Below are 23,653 nucleotides of genomic sequence, written 5' to 3'. Positions count from 1 at the left end.
TCCCTGTTTTTTATGAAGAATAACGAATTCCCTGACTTTTCCCGGTATTCCCGGTTTTCCCGGCCGCTACGAACCCTGATCAATTTTTCTCAAAAACGCATCAAGATACCGAAATGAAACAAGAGTACATAACTAATGGAAAAATGATTGCTCTTTCAGGCTTTGAATCAAGTTTCATGTTGGACATACAGAGTAAAAAGTTATTAATTAAATTTTCGGTAAAATCGGTTGTAAGTGGCACCCTCTATGAGCAACGCTGAAATTGCAACACGCATCTTATTCGTCACTTAAAAAAAATATAGTTTCACATATTTTCATGTTCCTAACCCACACATTTTCAGAATAATCGCAAAAAACGATTTAAAATTTTAACTTTCAACACCCTGTATTTCCGAAACTATCAACTTTCGGATAAGGCATGTCACCATTTTACCTCTGTAGTATCTTCAGCTTTCGATTTTCCCATTGTTAATGAATCACCCTGTATATTGTGAGTGTATGAATACAAATTTATAAATAAATCAATATATCAGTTCAATCAATTTGCTGTTTAGAGTTGCTTTATAGAGGTGTAACAAACTATTCCAAACATAATTTTTTCTAACTTTTATTTAAAAAATTAAAAAACATGTACAAAGTTTATCTGTATCACCTATGTTGTACTCTTTGTTTTTTCTTTGGAAATTTCTTCATTCAGTAGAATAGTGATTTTCTGCTTTATTTCACTGAAAGCAAAATACATAAAAATCAAAAATTACAAAATTTATCCAAGCATTTTACTAATCATCAATTTTCAGATAAAAAATTTGTCACAATTTTTCTTTTGACTATATACAGAATTCTTTGCTTACCTTTCCACAAGTGTAAGTTTTGTGTTTTTGAAATGACTTCCAAAATCTATATCCTGTAACAAATTTAAGCCGCCTTCGGCAGCTTTATTTCTGGCCAATTTCGAAGATGAACCCTCGCCTAAGCACATCTGAAAATTGTTATAAATCATCGAATAAATGAATAAGATGAGGAGTCAAGCGTTCATCCTTACATGTTCAGGATTAATATGAAGAGACATTATCGTATAGAACCGTTTGCCCTCAGTAAAATCCATAAATTGAACTTCGAATTTTAGAGAATTACCAAGTTCCAAAATTCCATCTTGAAAGGACTTCTTTAAATGTTTGGGTTTAGCGTTTTTTGGAGACTTAGTTTTTTGAAGATCCTACAAATAAATTATACTACGGAACCTTCATAAACGTTTACAAACCACGTGACTCCTGAGCTTAAGAAACTAACATTGCAGGGCTGGCACTAACGAAAATATTAATGATTCGTTTACAATGTAATATAGATGGTGATTTAATTTTTATTAATTGAACGTTAGAAACAGGTAGATTACCAAAAAACAGTGATAGTTTGTTGTATATAGCGCATTTTAAAAACATTGTTTTTGTTGTTAAAATTGCTTTAATTTTTCTGGAAAATTCCAAACAAAATTATTTGATACCAGACACATTTCCTAAAAGAATTTCTTCGAAGAAATTACATCACAGATTAATATCACAGATTACAATATGGCATTTTTTAATTTGATGAAAAATTTAAGATACATTTAAAAAAATGTGTTTACTTTCAAATGCATTCTACAAAATTTCAACGAAGAGACATTATACGTTTGAATTCGAGAAAAAATATTCTTTAAAGAGTAATAAATAATAAGTAAATATTTTTCGAATACAGCTTAAATAAACTATAAATTTTTGATAATTTACCTGTTCCTAAAGTTTAACCAATGGAAATTGAACCATCCTGTATTTTAACTTTTGATATTATGAGAAACAACTGCTCTGCTGACTAAAGCCCTGTCCAGCACTGAATTGCCCCCACAATATCTAGTAGGTACAAAGTTAACGTTTTGAGCCAGTAGGTTTTGAGCAGCAGCATTTCAGAGTTTTAGTTATGAACTGTCACTCGTACCCAAAACACCCTGGATTTTTACCTCATTATTTTGAAACGGTAATCCGTAATCCTTAACTGAACTGATAAGATTATCGACGTGCATGCTAATGACATCAAAATTCGTTTTCAGGATTTTATTCTTCTTGTTCTTCTTCTTCTTATTATTATTTTTAAAAACACTTTGTACTTGCATTTCTTGAGACACCGTTGGTAACTCAGAAATCCTTTCTAACATATTGATGGCCGCCGCCTTCTTCGATTCCTTCTTGGATTTCCCTTCGCCTGTTGTAGACAAATGGCCTAGCGTACACCTAGTAACGAAAGCTTTTTTGTGGGACGGACCAGATTCATCTATTATTTCAAATTCAATGTTTAAGTTTCTTAGTTGAGCAGCTTCGTGTACCAAAGAAATTGGAGATTTCAGGTTAGCCTTGGCTTTCCTACATTCTTCTTCCGAATCTGGGAAAGTGTTAATTAGTTTTGATCGTACGTACAAGGGGTACTAGAAAAAATATCTACCCAGCTATGACAGAAACAATTGACTGTGTGCTGCCTAATAGTGTTCAAGAGAGACGTCTTTCTACTTGTGTGTTAAATTTTATTTTAATATATTCAATTGTTCTACTTTTTATGGAACATTTTGCAACAGAAAGTAAGTTCTTTTAACTTGCAACATGACATGTTTCCAAATCATTTGAAATTTTTGTATGCAGACTTTTTTCTAAAATAGTGACACGATGAAACTTCCGTAACTGGAATTCGTAACAAAAAAGAAATTATAGTTCGTGCAATGGAGTAGAATCTTCTTAGTCTAATTAAAATTTAACTCCTTTCATTCAGAAAGAAGCACTTTAGAGGCCATCATTGTACGATAACTAATATTTACAATTTCGAAGGCCAACATGTATTATTTTTTTTAGATGGAAGTCGTTCAAGGGTGGGTAGTGCAAATTATCTAATTTAAGAGAGATTATGTGGAATAATAAAATTTAAAAAAATACTTTGTTTTATTTATATGGAAAAAACTTTTCTAGTGTCCCTCGTAGTATATAAACATTACTTTCAAATTCAACTTACCCTCCTGTAAGCAAACTAAATTGCCGTCCTGAATCTCTTTAATCAAATAATCAATTGCATTAGACGCGGCCTGATGTCTAGCCGATTGAATAGTATTTGAGGTACCATAAAAGAACAATTCTCCAACTTCAACCCCAACTTTAAATGGGCCTTTCGTCTGAGACTCATCTTTTCTTATATGAATATCAGAATATATCGAGTCATTTAATTTTTGTAAATATGATTTCTTTGGTTTTTCATTAACAATTCCACTTGCACTAAACAATTTCTGAAATAAAAATATCGATACTTTTCAAGTCAAACAATACAGTAATTATTTACAAATGCTTATACTTATCACCCACTGAGATAACAGTTTTGCATGTACTCACATTATTGATAAGAAAATACTCAACGGCGATTCCCAATTTTGCACACAAGTTATTTAACAGAACTGTTGGTGTGGTAGCATCAAAATTTTTTTCCTTTTCCTTTATCTCAGGGGGTTCATAGTTTGAATTTTCTAAAGCAATAACTGCAACGTTTTGCTGGGCTTTCTTCAAACTGGAGCCTTGCCCTATGAACTCTTCATCACCCAATGTCAAGCTAATTGTAAATAATTTGTTATGGGGCGTTCCCTAAAATATTAATTATGTTTATATCTGAATACTGAGCGAGACATACCTGAAATATGTAAATGATCCTTATAATAAAAATTCACCTATTGAGATTTTCATGAATTATTATGACATGCCAAAAACCTTAAACATCAGACTAGTTTATTTAAGGTTATAAGTATAATGATAATGAATAATACTAAATCTAAATATTTCATTTGTGATTTTGATTTTATTGTCATACCTCTTCCTTAATCAACTTGAAAAAGTAATCTATTTCATTAAATTGAGCTAGTTCATTTAATTTGGATAAAGCATTTTTTTCAGCATATTTGTCTTCTTCAGCAACGGAGTTATTTTTTAAATAAAATTCACTTTCCGATTCCTTCACTGATAAAGTATCTGGTTCCTTTATAGCAATAGTTGATAAAGATCCTGCAAAAGTAATATTTAGATTCCTAAAATTGTACTTAAAAATTTTGAAATACCCACCTTTAATACACACATTTGAGTCAAAAATATTTTTTATTTCCTCAAGAGATGCTAAACTTCTATAAATCAAAAGTAACAGAAAATAAATAACCATTATTCGAGATATATCCCCCATTTTGAACAGTAAGTACAAGTCGGCAAACAATACGTTGAAAAGAAAATGGCGAAACTGAAGCCAAAAGGTGATTTTTTCACATGTTTATCTTCGGTAATTCCCAAATTGTTGCAGGTAGGGTACCAACCAAAACATCATCATTCTTGACTCTAAAACAGAAAAGCACCAAAGGTCTAAACCCAAACCACTCAAACATTCATCATCGATCGGATTCTACATATGACAAATTTGTAGTTTTACACATAAACCTAAAATTGATTTAAATTTTAGTACTGCATTTTTCCTTGTATATGCATCATTATACCATTAACAGGCTAAACAAGAAATCAAAGAAACAATGACTTAACCTCTAATAGAAAAGGGTGGGAAGAAGAAGAAGTGAAAGGACTGAAGGGTCGTGCGTGTAAAAAACGGACCGTGCGTAATTCCAGCATTTCCAGCGCTACCTGGTGACAAATACTAGAATTATGACGAAACGGGTTGGCGCTTGCATTCGGTTATGAAAATTATTTTAGATTTTTGGGCTGAATAAACGTGAAAAACTTTACATCACAGATTAGTAAACGATTTGTTTACATTGCTAAGCTCTATCACATTGACCGTAGCTAATAGCTGCGGAACGTATTTAAAGGCCACCTGTATATCAATTCGGAGGAGGAAGAAGAAGAAAAGAAAATAATATTTATTTTTAGTGTTTAGAGGTTATGATATTAGATTCATACATGATTCAAATTAATATACTTTATTTAAAAACTTGATAAATATTCACAAATCTGCAAAAATATTTCGTTATTATTTTGTACTACAAGCAAGGTATCTTAATCTCTTATAAAAGTATTAATATCAACATGAAGACCATTCTAATGGTTGCTGAAAAACCATCATTAGCTGCCTCCTTAGCTAATATTTTAAGCAATGGGAAAAATACATCGAGAAAAGGTTTTTACGTCAAATCTAAAAATAGTAATTAACCTTAGAAAAATGTATATTATAGGTTTCAACGGAGCTTGTTTCATACATGAATGGAGCGGAACATTCTTGAATGGCCCTGCACGATTTAAGATGACGTCTGTTTGTGGTCACGTACTAGGGGTAGATTTTATTAGCAAATATAATAATTGGGATAGAGTAGACCCTGTGGAACTATTTTCTTGCGCAATAGAAAAGAAAGAAGCCATGCCAAAACTAAAAATGCCCGCTTTCTTGGCTGCTGAGGCTAAGGCTTGTGATAATTTAATTTTATGGCTTGATTGCGATAAAGAAGGTGAAAATATTTGTTTTGAAGTTATGAGTTCAGTCGCTAGCAGCATGAATGGTGATGTTTATTCTGACAGTGTCACTTATCGCGCCAAGTTCTCAGCTATTACAGAAAAAGACATCAAATCTGCATTTAACAACTTAGGTATATTATTTGCACATTATCTTGAATTAAATGGAGTATATTTCAAATTTATTGATTACTGAAATGTTTCAGATCATCCAAATGAGAATGAAGCAAAAAGTGTAGATGCTAGACAGGAATTAGACCTTAGAATTGGCTGCGCTTTTACAAGATTTCAAACAAAGTTTTTCCAAGGCCGTTACGGTGATTTGGACGCATCTTTAATATCGTACGGACCTTGTCAAACTCCAACATTAGGTTTTTGTGTACAAAGACACGATGCAATACAAACCTTCAAGCCAGAAACTTACTGGTGCGTTCAAGTAACTATTAAAACTAAAGATGATCAAGATGTAGCACTCGATTGGCAGAGAGTGAGGAGTTTCGATAAGGAAGTAGCTAATTTATTTTTACAGTTAGTCAAAGATCAGAAACAAGCCACGTATGTAATCTTTTTTTGTGTAATCGCGAAGTAAAATACAATTTTTAGTGTGGTAAGTGTTGTTTCGAAAGAAAAAACAAAGCCTAGACCTGTCGCATTAAACACTGTGGAATTGATGAGAGTAGCTAGTTCTGGCCTGGGAATGGGGCCTCATCATGCCATGCAAATTGCCGAAAAATTATATATACAGGGTTACATAAGTTACCCAAGAACTGAAACCACTAGATATCCAGAAAATTTTGACCTCGTGTAAGTTATTCCAATTTGCCTCTATTCATTATAGTACAGATCAGATCACCAATGAATGATTTATCTATTTGAATGTCTGTGTATCAAAAGTTTTGATTGTGGGTAGGATATAACGGATAAAGTATACGTCATAATCCTAAATGTCATTGTTACCCAAAATTTAAGGGCACAAAGCATTTCTTTGTATCTACTGGCATAGAGCAACCTACTAACCAATAGGTTTTTTTAACGACTAAAAATTCATGAGTATGGCTGACTTGGAGTTACTATTTCCATTTTATCTGATCTTATATCTAAACTTCTATAACTATAAATGGATCTTGAAAATGATGATCGTTTATTAAAAACTCTAGTAGGTTTTGTATTGTGTATTTCTAGCGGAGTTCTAAAGCAACAACAGAATAATTCAGACTGGGCAGATGAAGTTAAGGAAATATTGGAAAATGGAGTTAATAGGCCTAAATCAGGACATGATGCAGGTTATCCAATATTTTTAAAAGTCTAACAGTATAATAAATGTAACATCAATTATTAGGTGATCATCCCCCAATTACTCCTATGAAAGCTGCGTCAAGGAACGAACTAGACGGAGATGCTTGGAAATTATATGATTATATTACGAGGCATTTTATCGGCACCTTAGCTAAAGATTGTAAATATCTGTCTACTACAGCCACCCTTATTATCAACGAGGAAATTTTTACAGTGTCTGGGAAAACTTTACTAGACCCTGGCTTTACGACAGTTATGACATGGCATGTAAGTTGATCAATTATTTATTTAGAGAAAATGTCTTGTTACAATTATATTACTTGTAGGCTTTTGGTAAGAACGAAATCGTACCGAACCTAGAAGCAAAAGAGGTTGTTCCTATAAGGGAAGCTAAATTAACAGAACATCAAACTTCACCCCCGGATTATCTAACGGAAGCAGAACTTATAACTTTGATGGAGAAACACGGAATTGGAACCGATGCATCTATACCAGTTCACATAAATAACATCTGTCAAAGGAACTACGTCACGGTTATTTCTGGGAGAAAACTGAAACCGACAACTCTGGGAATAGTTCTAGTCCACGGCTATCAAAAGGTATTTTCTTTAAACAGTTTATATGCAGGGTATCCCGGAAAAACGTACTTTTTTATGGAATGAACAGTTTGAAAATTATTTTGGATTTATTCAACCGCATAATAAGATTTATTTTAGGATTAAAAAATTATTCAAAAGTTATTTGTTTTTGGAATGAAATGAAAAAAATCTTTTTTCTTTGAGCAAAACAAATGAACTTATAGAATTTGCAAAGTACTCAGTGAAGTCAAAACCCTGCGATTCTTAGTGAGAGTGTCTCAACATGTCCGCTACTAGTTGATATAATTATATGTAAAGTGAGTTGTTACTTTTACTTAGTTATGTCGTCAGACCAAGTCTTATTAATCTATGTCAGAAATCTTAAACGCCCTGTATCTTGCAAATGAAGAATCTTAGCTCCAATGATCATATTTAGGTCTGAAGATTATCTGGCAAATATTTGTCAATTTTTTTATTAACAAATATCTTTATCTCAAGATTGATGAAGAGTTGGTTCTACCTACCATGAGATCAGCTGTAGAAAAGCAACTAAACCTGATCGCCTTGGGGAAAGCAAATTTTAATGCTGTGTTAAAGCACACGGTCGATATATTCAGACTGAAATTTCAGTATTTTGTGAAAAACATCGATGGCATGGATCAGCTGTTTGAAGTGTCATTTTCACCGCTCAGTGCATCTGGAAAAGCCTTTTCTAGGTAAAAAAATCTTTCTTAAATCGTTAGAAAATTAATAAACATTTTTTGCAGGTGCGGAAAATGCAGGAGATACATGAAATACATCCAAGCCAAACCTGCCAGGTTGCATTGTCCTCAGTGCGACGAAACGTTTAGTCTGCCTCAAAATGGAACCGTTAAATTATTCAGAGAGTTAAAGTGTCCCTTGGACGATTTCGAGCTGCTTTGTTGGACAATGGGGAACAAAGGCAAAAGCTTCGTTTTTTGTCCCTACTGCTACAACAATCCTCCGTTTAAGTAAGTAAGCACTAAATATAACTCTAGGTCCAAAATAGCAAGCAGTACGTCGTTCGATTCCGTTGGCGTATCATTTTAGAGGGTTGCAAAAATTATTAAATATAGGACAACAGATAGATATTGTGATTTTAATAAAATGTTCTCATTCCATGTCTCCACAGTTACCTGATTCGCCACCTGCAGAAGTACTTTTCATCTCTTCATTTAAAAATTAGAGTTTTATATATAAATTTTTATATACACTCGGAATAGTTCAATACTGACAGCGGTATGATGATTGTTAAAAACTGTACTTTTAATATTGTATCTTTATGTTCAATATGTTTTCAATGCAAACATTTCACGAATTATTTTTTTTCCATGCAGATGTTTGCAATTTTTCTACTCGTCTACTATAGTAAGGCGCATTATCTAAGATACAACACCCCACTGGCCATATCCTCATGGTAATTTACTGTTCATCGTAATTCAAACACATGTAAACTATTCCCCAAAAATCCGCATCCACTTCCAATATGTGTAATTATTAATCACCGAACCAGAGATTTTGCATTAAATCTAATGTAAAATAAGCAAAAAATCATCGCAGACAGCAAGGAAAAACGGCGACATCGCGGTCATCAGTCCTCAGTTAATTTAGATAGTGACAGACACATACAAAATACAATTCGACTACTGACTCTCGGGCCACGGTAAAACCATAACTCAGACTATTATTTCAGTATCGAACAAGCTTCGAAAGTTTTGTGATGTTTTTTTTACAAGAGTCTCACTAGCCGCGGCTTCGAAAAAATCGCGCAATAGGAAACGGAGACATAGACAATTGTTTATATTTAAATCTGTCCAAATCTTGAATTAATTTATTCGTATTTGGTCCAGAAAATTAATTTTCGTTTTCAATCTACAACACTATTTCTTCTAAATACTCTCTTCGCCATCTCCACTTTTCGATTAATATGCTTATTCGTTTTAAGTAACGAAAATTCATTTCATGCATAGTACGTGATAAAATTTTTCGCTCACCGATATATCCACAATACGTAATAAAATTCCCTTATACTCTTTATTTATTCATGATTCAATTTTTTACAACATGTTGGAATAACAAAATTGTAAAAATAATATCGTGTCCTTCCCTCTTGTACGCTTATGACACTCACTGACACAACAGTTGGAATATAAGACAATGCAGGATTTCAAGAAACCAAATTATGCAGTCTTACTTTGTAATAAGCAAAGAATTGTGGTTTGATTTATTTATCACTCACTGCCTACGATTTTGGGCCTGTAGTTATGTAAAAACACAAACACGGCAATATATGTTTTAGGGACATGAGGAAAGGAAACGGATGTAACTCTTGCTCGCACCCTACTTGTCCTTACGGCTTAAACTCGAATGGCATCTGTAACTGTGCCGAATGCGATTATGGAATCTTAGTTCTGGACCCCTCATCTGGCCCGAAATGGAAACTAGGTTGTAATAGGTGCGATACTATAATCAACCTCTTCGAAGATGCTCAAAAAGTCATCGTCCTTGAAGAGGTTTGCGATTGCGGATCTCAAATGGTGACCGTCGACTATAAACAGGAGAAGACCAAACTCCCAAACAACGCAACAGAAATGAAAGGTTGCGTCTTTTGCACGAACGAGTTTAGCAAGTTGGTGGACAGGCCTAAAGTGGCCGTAGTTACTAAGCCACGTCCGTTTAGAGGGGGCAAAGTTGGTGGTAGGGGCGGTAGAGGACGTGGTAGAGGAAGGCAGCCAAAGGATAAAATGGCCCAATTAGCAGCGTATTTTGTGTAGTAGGTATGAATTATTAAATCAAATTTGTTATAATGTGAATAATTAACAATTTTTATTCGATTCGGTTGTTGATCAACTGAATGAACGTTATTTAATTATCGTATTAATTTTTTTTGCATATGTTTTAGTTTACAGTTCGTTTTAGAAATGAAAATTACTTGACGAACATTATGCATGTTACGTTAGATAAATACGTTAGATATGCCATAAAAGTAATAAAATTAATATTATTGAAAGTATTTCATACAGGATATTACAAAAAGTTGATCAGACCGTTACCCAGATTCTTTGGACGAAAGTAATACATACAGCAATTTAAAAAAGATTTTTATTAATCTATGGTTGTGATTGATTTATTAATAATTCTATTGTATAAAATTCAGCGTGAGATAAATCTCCGTTCAAATTTCAATGAATAATGTTAAATAACAATGGAGACACTACTAATTTTTTTTTAAAGTTTACCGATACCCTTCATCTCGAAAAAGATGTGTGTCTAAATGGAAAAAGAAATAAGGATAGTCCTATTATTTTCACCCAAAGAATGTGTGGTTGACAGTTGCACCTACTTTTTTTGTGACATCCTGTGTTAAAAAATTCCGCAACTTATACACTAAAAAATTTGGTACTCTTCTTGTACTCTCTAAATATTGTTTTTTTATCATTTAAAAAAGAATATATGACACTATGAATATAAACATTACTTCATTCATTTTTAACCCCTGACCCTTACAGATAAACTTATCTCTGCGATGAAAATATTTTATACAATGAAATTCCTCAGTTTGTGTATAATGGATGCTAAAGCACCGGTAATATTTTTTTTACTGTGCAGCATCTTCAGTTTGAGCTTTTGCTGTAGTGTAGACACATTTAATAACAGTACCGTAACGTTGGTCGGAGCGAAAAGCATCAAATCCATCACTGGTTGTTTCGAACCCAACGAAGCACTTATAAAAGTGTCATACATTCAAGTTGTAAACGAATCTGTTCCCGTATTAAGAAGGGATGCTATCCACGGATTGCCGAAGTTATTAGACGTTATCCTTGAGAAGGATCGCATTACAGACATCGAACCGGGGGCATTCTACAATTTAACAAAACTGTATCTGTTGAAAATTAAATACAATGAAATAAAAGTAATAAGAGAAGGCGTGTTCAACAATCTAACATTAAAAGAACTTTGCCTGACAGACAATAAAATTGAAATTATTCATCCGAACGCTTTCGACGACATGCCAAACTTAAGAATCCTCTTCTTGAACGAAAACAAACTAACGGTATGGTCTAGCGACTGGTTCAAAAGGAGTCCGCAGGTGTCGGTGTTAAATTTCGAATATAACGTTATAACCACCATTCCATTTCGTAGTTTGCAAAATATTAATGGAGAACTTTGGCTAGAAAACGTCAAAGTGGAGGTGAACGTACAGCTAAACGATAACAAAATAAGAAAAATAGAAGACGGCGCCTTTGAAGGGATCGAAAAACTGGGGTGGCTATTTCTTCATAGAAACGAAATAGAGGACATCGGTGAGGAAAGCTTAGGATCACTGAAAAGTGTGGAGTGGGTCAGATTGGATAATAATAAACTGAAATGCGTTCCCGCAAAATTAGTAGAAATATCTCCTAAAGTTGTTTATTACCTGTACTCTAATCCACTTTCTGCCGAATGTAAAAATAAGTATTCAATTACTGTACTTAGATAAAATGTGTCTTGTATGTTTATCCTTTTAATGAAATGTTAAGCAGTGTGGCCAGATTGGGTGATATATCGCAATTTGGATGATTTTACGTTTACTGCCTCTCGCCCAACATTGCGAAAATCTTGAACCACAAAATTTGGATGAATTTTAAGTTTGCTTGTTCATCGTACGTCTTAATTTTAGGATCTAGGATAAGCCATGACCTAGGATTGGTTAGTTGCTCTCTGCTTTTGCACTACTATATCTCAATGTTGCAATTTTACAATAGAGAACGAGAGAGAAGAATGTCCAAATTTCAGTCATTGTTGTATATTTACGACATAGGTAGCAATTCTTAACATCTGATTGCTAAATATGCTATCTAATATCAGAAAATCTGGTCACACTGATGCTAAGTGTAACTATAAGCTATTTTAAGATAAATTTATAATTAATCACTTAACTTGTACGTGTATGTTGTTTCTTATATTAAAAAAGTAGTGAATATCAACTGAACTAAACAATGTGTTTATTAAACTTGGAGATATTTGAAGAATAAATAAATCGAAATGCAAAAACTCAATTGGCAGAAATATTCTTGCAAAGAATAATTTTTTGACGTACTGACTTACCACACTGATAAGATGAAATCATTTTTGGAACTGCTGGATCCACCAATCCTTCTGTTTACATGCGTTATATTTTGATAATGAAGTGTGGGACCTATACCTTTTTTAGGGGATGATATATATGCTCACAGAAAACTTCAGGACTATAAAATTGGCATTTGTTTCATTTTTAACAAAATAAAATTTTCTTTGGGATTATTCCTGTTTAAAATTGAATTTAATACTTCTATTTTTCAAATTTTATAATGCTGTAACTTTATCTAAATGAACAGTTTGAGAAAAATATTTAAAAAACTACTGTTTGTATAAGTACACACAGTATACACGCCGTCTGATCCAAAAAGAAAAAAAGACAAGATTTTAAGAAAATAAGTTACTTTTAAATGTTTATGCACTAATAACTTTCACAATAAAGACATGTCTCTCTAATGAGAACTAAAATAGAACTGATTTTTCTGTTTACTACAAAAAATGGGACAAAAAAGATAATATATACCCAGTGTTACCAGATCTCCTGTTTTAACAGGAGATCTCCTGTTTTCACTCTCACTCTCCTGTTCTACTGTTTTCACTATGAGATCTGTTTTTAGTTTAAATGTCTATTCTTCTGGTTTCTCTATGAAACCTTCTGTTGATTATACTAATTTTCCCCAGAATAAGAATATTTTAGTACGACACTGTCAATATTTTCACAGTCCTGTTATATTTTCTGTAGTACAGTTCATGTACATATTTAAATTTTAAATCCGCAATTCGCGTTTATATGAACTAGGCCTATTATAACAGAATAGAAGGCGAGTTCGTTTACTTCAGCGGGATTCTGGGATTTATCATTTTGACAACTGACAGTTGTCAAATCACGTGACGTAGCGATGTAGTTGAAAACTATTAAACGAACTCCTTCATTTATATATTTTGTGCATGTACTTGTGTTCCTCTATTAAAAAATATATTTATTAAAATCTCCTGTTGAAAAAAGAAATCTCCTGTTTTTTTGGCTACATTCCTACTGTTGACAGAAATTTCCATCTGGCAACACTGTATATACCATTTACAGTCACTACTCACCTGTTTGTATGTAATATGTAAGTCAAACACATTTCCAGAAGTTCTCAATAAGTTTCAACAATTTTATTAGTAATTTTAAGCATTGTTTTGCAGTTTTAACAGTTTTGATTATTGATTCATTCTATCTACCATTAAAAAATCATCTACAAGCTTGTCATTTTTGATGACAAAAAAAAACAATCATTTTGCTTTTGTTGTTTTGTTAGAACTTTATGAAACAATAAATCTTGCCTTAATAGTTTTTTAAAATGAATGTATTACATGAAACCAAGTCCTAAAAGATATATTTGGCCAAATCCTTTCAAATAAGTAATAATTATTTGTAGATGTAAGTGGTTATACAAATGTAATAAAAAGTAATGTATAAATATGAAATTTATTGATAAAATAAAAAATGCTTAACTACAACTTAATTTGTAGGTTTAAAGAAATTCTGATAGAAATTATTCGATGATCTCCTTGTCATTTTCATAACCCTGCTCTTCAGCTACTTTAAATTGGTTTATCCAACTATTTGGTAATCTGTCGTTGTACATCTACAAAATATTATGAAGCATGTACATTCCAACATCCAACCTAATTACATCTGTTTTTCTACTACGTCAATATCTTCTACTTGCTATATAGACCAGGGCGGATCTATAGAATTTTTTCGAATTTTCAAAATGTTGCACAGCCTCAAATAAAGCATCTATAACTTCAAAATTTTTTCACATAGAAAAGACCGCTCAACCTTTCAAATGGTTGTTGAAAAATTGGAATCGGTTGATTAGGACGGCTACAGTAAATTTTTAAAGTTAACACTTTTCTATTTTTAAATAATTAGATTACATTTATCAATTTGCAATTTAGTTTTTTCAAAATTTATAATTTTAAAGTACTATTTTATCTTAATTTTATCTGTATTTAACAAAAAAAATATTAATTTCCAAATAAATTCTTTTTTAATTTGTTTAAACAAAAATGATTTAAATAATTGTGATAATTATAACTAAATACATTCATATTCAGAGTATTGAAGGATATACGTAAACAAATTTTTTCATTGAAAAAATGCAATAATAGGGTAAAATATATAGTATATTTAATGCATAAATAATAAACTTTGTTTATAACAAAATGTATGCAAATTATACAGTTGGCATTGCGATATTCGAATTCCTTGGCTCGCGAGACATCTGATTAAAAAAAAAGAACGAAATTGGTCCATTTTCGTACCTTAGCATTTTGAACCTCCGAATTCAGTCTCGGAGCGAAAGCCCCCTCCCCCACTTTTCATGTTTTGAGTCACTTTTCGCGCGTGCGAATGACAGCTTTTCCGCTGATACATCTATGTTGCCGATAACTTATGTATATGAAAATTTTTTCCAGCTTAGAACTCGAAAAAACGAAGCCACTGGATCAAAGATTATTGCTAGATTCTTTATAAATTAACGGTAAATACCGATAAACTTTGACCGCTTATATCTCGAGAACTAATAAACAGAATTTAACTTTTTTTTTAAAGGAAGCGTCTTTCCGAGTACTTTAAAATTATAATTTTTGAAAGAAACTAAATTGCAAATTGAGAAATGTAATTTAATTGTTTAAAAATAAAAATAAAAACTTGAAATTTAAAAATTTACTGTGGCTGTCCTAATCGACCGATTTCAATTTTTCAAAAACTATTTGAATGGTTGAGCGGTCTTTTCTATGTGAAAAAATTTTCAAGCATCTAGATGCTTTATTTGAGGCTATGCAACATTTTGAAAATTGGAAAATTTATCTTCAAAATTTGTTTCAAAATTATTTTGCGAAAACTATCGAACCGATTTTAATGAAATTTGGTGTGTTGTTTTATTATACTGCTCTAAAGCTTTTTTTACCAAAATTAGAATGCCCTCAGAGCAGTTAAGATATTTTTTAAAAATTATCCAAAAAGCTTGATTATTTTGCCTTTTTTTCAACAATTATTGCTAGTTTGTAATTGTAATAAATTTAAACATTTTTAACGTACAAAATTCAATTAAACATTTCTGCAATTTTGAAAATGTTCCGGACCTCGTCCAGATCTAGGGACCTACACTTTTATGATGTGAGTTGTACTGAAGGTATTCCGCCCGGGTCTAATATCCCTTATCTCTTATAATAAACATTCAAATTCCATAAAAAAAAAAAGTTATTACAAATTTTATGTAATACGACTCCACTTACCTTGCAAACAAATTTTAATATTTCGTGTTTTGATATTTCTTTTTCTGCTCTAGTTCCCCAAGAAAACGAGACTTTTTTGGATATTTGATCCATTTCTATATTCAAATATTTCTTATTCTTCAAACTGTGGTGAATATAATCTTTTACATTACCAAATATGTCGTGCCTCCTTTCAGTATCAATATTAAGCGATTTCAAAAATGCATAGAGAGAAACTGAAAATAAACAATGTGTATTAAAATGTATTCATTTTATTTTTCTATTTCTTACCGTCGCTAACCACAGAATTGGACATAAAAATATGACTTAAAATAAGCAAAAGGAGTACTTTGTGAGCATCTCCAGGCAAATCTTCATTTCTGACAACAGGATTGTCGATATATGGTAAAGCATTACTTATAATATACTCTCGGGAAGAATTACTCGAAGGATCTGACACAATCATGTTGTAACCATATACCTAAAATTCAAGAGATATAAATAAAATTATCTATAGACTTATTAAAACTGTTCTACATTTTTCAAAATATTTGTGACTTTTTCTATAATTTCTTGATATCGATGCCCTGCTTTGAGAACATTCTTCTTTAGTTCACTCTGCTTGAAAGTTAAATGACTGCCTGCTCTATTTACAATATAGCGAACTAAATTGTTAACTTGATCATCAACGTTTATATTAAGTCCTCCAAAGCTTTCTTCCAACGTTTGCTGAGTTAATGTACTATTTCTCTGACTCTGACTTAAATGTTGACTTAATGTATTATTCTTCTGACTGGAAGATGTTGACTGTAACCTTTTTGACTTCCGTGACATATTTTCAAATTTATGAATCAGAGAAAACAATATTCAGTTGAATGTTTCACCAATTTAGATTTCAGGTTCTAAGCTTTATTTTATTAAATCCAGAATATCTTCTGTTTTATTCTTTAAAAACCAAAATAGAAAATTATTATGGTAATAATAATTTATTTATTCTGTAATATGTTGATAACTAAGAGGTATACCTATATCACAAAATATTGTTTATATTATATGCTTTTAGAATTATTACATTACAATGCATTTATGATTACGATTACATCAATATTCAAATTAAAGATAAAGGTTACTTTTTTCTTCTTCTTCCAATCCTCATACCCAGTACCCAGGGAGTGTGTAGTCTCCGTGCTCATTGCACTAATGCCACTGATCTCGCCTCTAATACACTGAATAGTGATCAGATCAGATAGAATAAAACGCTGTACTGGCAAAGGTAGTAAATGGAATACGCTCCGCTGTTAAAAAATTTTTGACGTTCTTGTTTGACGTGTTCATAGTAGTTGCCGGGTCGACAGGTTATAGTTAAATTCTTTAAAATAAAATGAAGAATCTATTCTGTGGATTGCTGATTAGTATATGTATTCTAAATTTAAGTAATGTCGATGGACAGCAAAGGAGACAGGTATTATTTTTATAAAATCACTTTATTGAGTGTAATTTCACTTCAAATTTTAAGGGGTACACTATGGCAGAAAGAGTGCAACAGCTTACGGACATGGCAAATAAAAGAGCTGTCCTTAGATTCAACGCAAATAAATTTCGGGATTTCGTAAAATCAAGTCCTCGAAACTATTCCATTGTTATAATGTTTACTGCAATGGCTCCACAGAGACAATGCCAAGTGTGTAGACATGCCAGCGATGAATTTACGATAGTAGCCAACTCCTTTAGATACTCCCAGTCTTATTCGAATAAGTTATTTTTTGCAGTTGTAGATTTCGATGAAGGTTCTGATGTTTTCCAAATGGTAAGTATTATAAATCGGTGTATAAGGATTTTCAAAACATTATTTTTAGTTGCGGTTAAATACTGCCCCAGTTTTCATTCACTTTCCACCAAAAGGCAAATTGAAGAATGCTGATACTATGGATATTCAACGAATCGGCTTTGCAGCTGAAACTATTGCCAAGTGGATAGCAGAGAGAACTGATATTCAGGTAAGATTAGGTAATTGTTTCCTCAGAAGGTTATTAATTTTAATTAATTTTAGATTAGAGTATTCCGACCACCAAATTACTCTGGTACTTTTGCCCTAGTGATACTATTTGGAATAATAGCTGCATTCTTATATCTTCGTAGAAACAATTTAGAATTCTTATACAATAAAACAATGTGGGGAATAGGTTCGCTATTTTTCTGTTTTGCCATGACGTCTGGACAAATGTGGAACCATATACGAGGACCACCGTTCATACATAAAAATCAAAATGGGCAGATAGCTTACATTCATGGTTCGTCTCAAGGCCAATTTGTTTTTGAAACCTACATTGTTATGGTTTTGAGTATCCTTTGTGCGAAATATGTTAATAATTAGATATTAGTTTAGTGAATTTATGTTAACTTAAAAAATGAGCGCCTTTCAACAAACGAGTGTTTGTCAGATTTCCTTAACACCTCATAGATGCTGCTATCGTTTTGGGTATGATCTTTATGACTGAAGCAGCGAGGGGAAAGGGAGATCCCAAGAAGCGAAAAATCATGGCTGTGGTTGGCCTCGTCTTGGTCTCCGTGTTCTTTTCCCTTTTATTGTCCGTTTTTAGAACTAAAACCCAAGGCTACCCTTACAGGTAAGGTAAACATTAATCGACTAAATCGCTTTTCATTAATTTGAATTTTTCAGTTTCCTCTTAAAGTAGGACTTTTCTTCGGACATAGAAACACTTGACGTTAATCCTTCTACATTACTTTTATTTAAACTTTTTAAATACGTTGTGTTCAAGTACTGGTAATAAAGTTGTTAAATGACGTGAATTTTTATTTCGTTTGCCTGCCTAATTACAAAGCGTTTTTAAATTATTAAGGTTTTCTGAGTTGTACAAATTTAGCTTTAATAAAATATTTTTGACTTAATATTGTATATATAGGGGAAGATATCTGAAAAATAAAAAGAAAGACATCTGATAAACATATTTAATTCAATTAATAGCAATTTTGTATGGCTTTTACAAAACATTAATAAATGGCATAAATAAGGTCATTAAGCTGCCACAAATATCAGTGTCGGTTAGGCTAAAATTATAATTAATCATGGCTAATAGGAACTGAGAACATAAATACTGCTTTCTACCCTATACAATTAGGAAAGGGCTAATGTGCTGTTATCTAATATCAATTGAACTAAAACGTCTATTTCTCATTTATTTAAGAGTATGGAAGTTGAAGAGATTAGCCTATTATACTAAGTTTTCCAGATTAAAAATGGGAAATTTTTACAATAATATGATTATATTGCCTATGCCAATGTACAGGGTGATTCAAAATTCAGTACATAGAATTTAGTGGCGTACTTTTGAGGTCAAAATAAGAATTTTTTTCCTATAAACGTGTCCACAAATGCTTAGTTCTCGGTACACAGGGTGTCACATTTATTTTTCAATTTTTTAGAAATAATTTTCAAATATATTCGAATGTACGCATAAAACTTGGAGTACGGGGGGTTTTTAGGATGGCAAATTTAAATATGTCATTGCTTTTCATGCTGCTTGCAGAGGGCGCCAACGAATTCAATTGACCTCAACTTTTTTGCTACCCTGTGCATTGACGTTTTGTATTAGTGTGTTCATTCTCTTATCAATTTTAAGCAAAAAAGGTATACTTGGTCGAAATCTCTCAATTCAACTGTTTCCGAGGACATTGGCTGATGAAGAGTTAAATGCACATGAAATTTTATAACTACAGTGAAAAATTTTAAAATTTATTTTGAATTCACATTTATAGGGAAAAAAGTCTTATTTTGACTTCAAACATATGCCCCTAAATTATTTGTACTGAATTTTGAATCAGCCTGTATATCAAAATTAATAAGGTTTTTATCACTGTTAACTTTTTATAGTTTATAGTACGAGTCTAGTAAAGACGTATATTATTAAAAGTTTTTTTATAAAAATCATTCAGAACCTGGGTTTCAGCTAAATTTGTGATGAACTGAATTTTATACTAATTTTTAAGAACTAGAATCTGTAGAAAGACAATACAAAAATAATTAAAAAATTATACTAAAAAAGTTCCTAATTAAAAAAAAGACTAACGATATTCATTTTAATAGTTTGCTTAAAACAGATGTCAAATTAATAGCCCAAGAGATTGGTGTCAAAATTCCCCGTGATTGAACTAATGGCCAATTTTGTTTTTAATGTGTTGGTCGTATGTTGAATAATAGGGTTTCAGAGTTTGCCGACACCCCTGCATGTTTAAAATTAACTGACGGAAGCCGTATACTTTTATTTATCGAAAAAACATTAAATGTAAGGAAAAATTTAAAATTCGTAATATCTCTGTAATTATTTGTAAACATATAAATTTTTAATTACCTTAACTCAATTATTTTGCAAAATATTAAAATATTAAAAAATCATGGAAAATAAAAAAATAAAAAATTCAATTTTATATAATAATAATATTAATAACGACAACAACAATAAGGAAGAAGCAATCGAGATATACGCATTTCCCGCACTCGGTAAGTAGTACATTTTACCCCATTTTAAACGCCCCTGGCCCAACTAAACTGTCAGCAACTTTCATTTTTTTACACCCCCGAGGTCTAGAATATATTTTACGAGTTGCTGACATTAATTTGATCACGGGGCGATTTTCGTATTTACCCCTGCACCCCCAACCCCTGCCCCACAAGGGATGTCAGCAAACTCTGAAACCCTGTTATTCAACATACGACCAACACATTAAAAACAAAATTGGCCATTAGTCCGATCACGGGGAATTTTGACACCAATCTCTCTGTCTATAATGAGAGATATTGCATATACAAATCTCGTGTCATAATAACGTTAATGTTTGGATGTTCGAGCATGCGCAGATGTAATGCACGATAAATTATAACCTTTTGCGGATAGCGCACGACTTTACTTGTGCACAAATTAGATAAAGCTCAGGATCAGTCGGACCTCGGACACACCTTTAATCGTTCTTAATTCCAAATAATGGACACTACGTGCTGTTTGGCAATAACGATGAACTTCTGCAATATCTCTCTAATTTCCATTTTCAAGTTTTTTGGTAATAAGACGTCTCATATTACCGAGTTTTTATATACTATGAAAAGGTAAGCAACAGTGAACACCCAATTTGGTATAGTCTATATATAAATTACATTAAAAAAATTAATAAAATAACTTAAATCACAATACTAAAGAATATTCAAGCCAGAAATTTTTCTGAATATTCAATCATATGTCAAATCAGATCTGGAAGTAGGTTTCATAAGGAATTTTGTACTTGATACTCGACATAATAAATACATTAACGTACCATTAAAAATGGACATTAATTTCACAATTAATCTACTTTCTCACAATAATCTTTTTTTTTATCAGAAAAAATAAGACCGTAGTTTGATTCAAGTCGACATTCGCTATCGTAACGGGCACCACATAGGGTGCTTATCTTCCCTTACGTCCTTCATATGCTGAAAACTGAAATTTCAATAAAAATTTCTGCCTTAGTGTCGCTACGAAATGGAATAAGCTTGTAATTAAAAAAAAAGAGGAAGTCAGTCAATTTTTAATGGTGCGGTAATTTTGATGCGAACTGTACATAGAGATAGATCGATTGCTGGATTTTATACATAGGGACAATTATAATATATACTTTAACACATAGGTTATCATATTTTTGACTAGCTCGTTATACAGAAAGAGAAAATGTGTATTTTCCCAGTGACTCGACATTCCTTCGATAACATAGCATGAATAACCGGGACTGTGAATAAAATCAGCTATCAACTTCACTAAACAAGTCCATTAGCTGCTTAATTGATGTTATTAATTTAGTTTTATACGATCTCTCAGGTACAACTGTAGAATTAAAATTGCTTTACCACGAAACTACCTAAACACTTTTGCAAATATTGGATTGCGAACGGTATAAGAAAGTTCACAGCAGTCAGCAGCAGAGTTCAGTCTGCAGTCAAATTATACCGATTTTCTTCCAAAACACATGTTCAAACAAAGCAATACATATTAAAAATGCTTAATTTCCTAACTTAATTGAAATTCTTTGTTTCGTAAACTTCCGATTTACTTTTAGAAAGGTCTACAGTGGAAAGGTATTGCTCACTGGACGAAATTTGATACTTTACCAATTACACACTGAGAAAATATTTATAACAAATTAGAAACGCAGAAATACTAAATAATATTCCAGCTAAAACTTGTCAACGTAACCTAGGCCATTGTCGTTCTTTGTCGGTTAAGGGTACGTAGACCACCCCCATAAGGGTTTTTCGACTAACAGTCCCATCGGGCAGTTTATCGATTTGTTCTAATTGTTGATCTCCACCAGCAGGTCCAACTGGTACTATCAATCTACCTCCTACCTGAAATATAATCATGTCCTTTATTAACTTAAAGTGAATGTGCAACCGTTTAAAAAATTTTCAATGATTATAATTATACGTCAATTATTGATAATTAAAATACAATTACGACACCTAATTTAATTAGAGACAACTAACCTTTAACTGATCTACAAGGGGTTGGGGTAATGTAGGTGCTGCAGCACCAACATGAATGGCATCATAAGGTCCTAAATCGGGATAACCTTTGCGTCCATCTCCAGCAAAAAGTTGCACTCGACCTGATTCTAGAAGTTCTGGATGGTCCTTTAGGATGTTTTGTTTAGACACCTCCACTAATTCTGGTATATGATCAATTCCTACCGCAATACTGCAAGAAAATAAACAAAATGTGTTAATCCTCATCTTAGTTACAAAGTGTAAAATTTTATTATTTTACTACTTTAAAAATAAACTGCTTCTCTTCAATCGAGGTTGGTGGAATATTTCATACCCCTTTTCTCCTAACATCATCGCCATGCAAGCTGTAAGATATCCACTTCCTGAGCCCACATCTAACGCTCTTGTTCCGTGAATTAAATTATTTTTTAATAGTTCCAAAGCATGGGCGTGCATATGTGGTGCACTTATTGTAACAGCAAATCCAATTCCTTGGGGAGCATCCATGTATGGACTATTTTTTGAATAATTGCCCCTATCTACGGCTAGCATTGCATTTTCTACTGCATCGCTTCGAATAATACCATTGGCTAACCAAAAAAAAAAAAAAAAAATCATCACTTCATAGTATTTCATAATATACTTAACCTGTAATTATTACCTCTCAAATTTCGAACCAATTCCGCATTTGTTTTCCCGTGACTTCGCCAAGCCATTATTGATAGTTTGAATAATGTAAGAAATAGCAATAAATAGTAAACCTTAAACATTAACTTTCCACAACAAAATTTTATTTTAACTACATGACATGACCTCGAAATTACCTCACCTGTCAAATATGTGTCAAATGCAGGAAATACAAAACATAACCCGGTCCTCCGACATGAAATAATCACATACTTCTAGATAGAAGTATGTGGAAATAATCGACTGCATAGATCGACTGGCAATTTTCCAAGGTCCAAGGTTATTCAAAGGCAAGTTTATTTTCGAGTGACTAGAATAGTCCACTGTCCAGAGGAACTCATCTCATTTACATTGAACTGAATCATTCTAGAAACGTTCCTTGTTCTTTGTATGAATTAAAACAAGCATTGGGCGCATTCCACTGTGCAAAATTTAATTAAGCACTCGCGCTGTTTTTGATGGCATTGTTTGTGGTCTAAATGATTTTGGACAGAGGGGCCGAAGCGAACTATCTCAATTTTGTCCTACCTGGACAGCCTCGAAAAGGTGTCCATCCGTCGTAAAACCCGACTACAAATGTAGGCGGTTTGTGGAACCTCCTCTTGTCCTGGCTGACCCCCGAGGTTAGAAATCTGATATATAGATATTCTGTGCCCGAGGTACTAGGCCTATATTAGGGAAGTATAGTCCTAGGCAAAGAGGAACCTTTTTGC

The 23,653-nt window shown here is 32.5% G+C and overlaps 6 protein-coding genes across 7 annotated transcripts; 3 read left to right on the top strand and 3 right to left on the bottom strand.

The window, feature by feature from the left end:
• Positions 1–591: 591 nt before the first annotated feature.
• LOC108906413 (double-stranded RNA-binding protein Staufen homolog) lies at positions 592–4,610 on the bottom strand. The gene is made up of 9 exons (XM_018709648.1): positions 4,538–4,610; positions 4,119–4,481; positions 3,871–4,061; positions 3,402–3,647; positions 3,031–3,298; positions 1,994–2,412; positions 1,043–1,216; positions 852–979; positions 592–725 (listed from the first exon to the last, which is right to left on the bottom strand). The coding sequence occupies exons 2-9, from the start codon at positions 4,231–4,233 to the stop codon at positions 653–655; spliced, it is 1,614 nt and encodes a 537-aa protein (XP_018565164.1). The 5' UTR covers positions 4,234–4,481; positions 4,538–4,610; the 3' UTR covers positions 592–652.
• A 319-nt stretch (positions 4,611–4,929) lies between these two features.
• Positions 4,930–10,868, top strand: LOC108906466 (DNA topoisomerase 3-beta-1). The gene is made up of 10 exons (XM_018709731.2): positions 4,930–5,172; positions 5,228–5,635; positions 5,708–6,056; positions 6,105–6,305; positions 6,684–6,784; positions 6,841–7,064; positions 7,124–7,396; positions 7,874–8,091; positions 8,143–8,367; positions 9,696–10,868. Exons 1-10 carry the CDS (start codon positions 5,082–5,084, stop codon positions 10,168–10,170), a joined length of 2,565 nt encoding a protein of 854 aa, XP_018565247.1. The 5' UTR covers positions 4,930–5,081; the 3' UTR covers positions 10,171–10,868.
• On the top strand, positions 10,211–12,435 carry LOC108906467 (prolargin-like). The gene has a single exon (XM_018709732.1). The coding sequence runs from the start codon at positions 10,923–10,925 to the stop codon at positions 11,874–11,876; it is 954 nt and encodes a 317-aa protein (XP_018565248.1). The 5' UTR covers positions 10,211–10,922; the 3' UTR covers positions 11,877–12,435.
• A 1,476-nt stretch (positions 12,436–13,911) lies between these two features.
• LOC108906468 (non-structural maintenance of chromosomes element 3 homolog) lies at positions 13,912–16,779 on the bottom strand. The gene is made up of 4 exons (XM_018709733.1): positions 16,259–16,779; positions 16,013–16,202; positions 15,743–15,957; positions 13,912–14,085 (listed from the first exon to the last, which is right to left on the bottom strand). The coding sequence occupies exons 1-4, from the start codon at positions 16,553–16,555 to the stop codon at positions 13,993–13,995; spliced, it is 795 nt and encodes a 264-aa protein (XP_018565249.1). The 5' UTR covers positions 16,556–16,779; the 3' UTR covers positions 13,912–13,992.
• Positions 16,780–17,043: 264 nt separating this feature from the next.
• Positions 17,044–18,527, top strand: LOC108906412 (tumor suppressor candidate 3). Its single transcript, XM_018709647.1, has 6 exons — positions 17,044–17,183; positions 17,238–17,528; positions 17,578–17,718; positions 17,772–18,063; positions 18,183–18,348; positions 18,402–18,527. The coding sequence occupies exons 1-6, from the start codon at positions 17,103–17,105 to the stop codon at positions 18,415–18,417; spliced, it is 987 nt and encodes a 328-aa protein (XP_018565163.1). The 5' UTR covers positions 17,044–17,102; the 3' UTR covers positions 18,418–18,527.
• A 1,622-nt stretch (positions 18,528–20,149) lies between these two features.
• Positions 20,150–23,171, bottom strand: LOC108906402 (protein-L-isoaspartate(D-aspartate) O-methyltransferase). Of its 2 annotated transcripts, none has more exons than XM_018709630.1 (5): positions 23,083–23,171; positions 22,915–23,026; positions 22,588–22,843; positions 22,254–22,464; positions 20,150–22,115 (listed from the first exon to the last, which is right to left on the bottom strand). In XM_018709630.1, exons 2-5 carry the CDS (start codon positions 23,021–23,023, stop codon positions 21,954–21,956), a joined length of 738 nt encoding a protein of 245 aa, XP_018565146.1. In that variant the 5' UTR covers positions 23,024–23,026; positions 23,083–23,171; the 3' UTR covers positions 20,150–21,953. The 2 variants fall into 2 exon arrangements, with proteins under 2 accessions (XP_018565146.1, XP_018565147.1); XM_018709631.1 differs by having other exon boundaries at positions 22,915–23,014.
• Positions 23,172–23,653: the final 482 nt, after the last annotated feature.

Source organism: Anoplophora glabripennis, unplaced genomic scaffold (genome assembly GCF_000390285.2).
Source record: "Anoplophora glabripennis isolate ALB-LARVAE unplaced genomic scaffold, Agla_2.0 scaffold47, whole genome shotgun sequence".
NCBI classification, from domain to species: Eukaryota; Metazoa; Arthropoda; class Insecta; order Coleoptera; family Cerambycidae; genus Anoplophora; species Anoplophora glabripennis.
The sequence above is the reverse complement of the archived record's forward strand: the minus strand, read 5'-3'. Positions and strand labels throughout refer to the sequence as shown.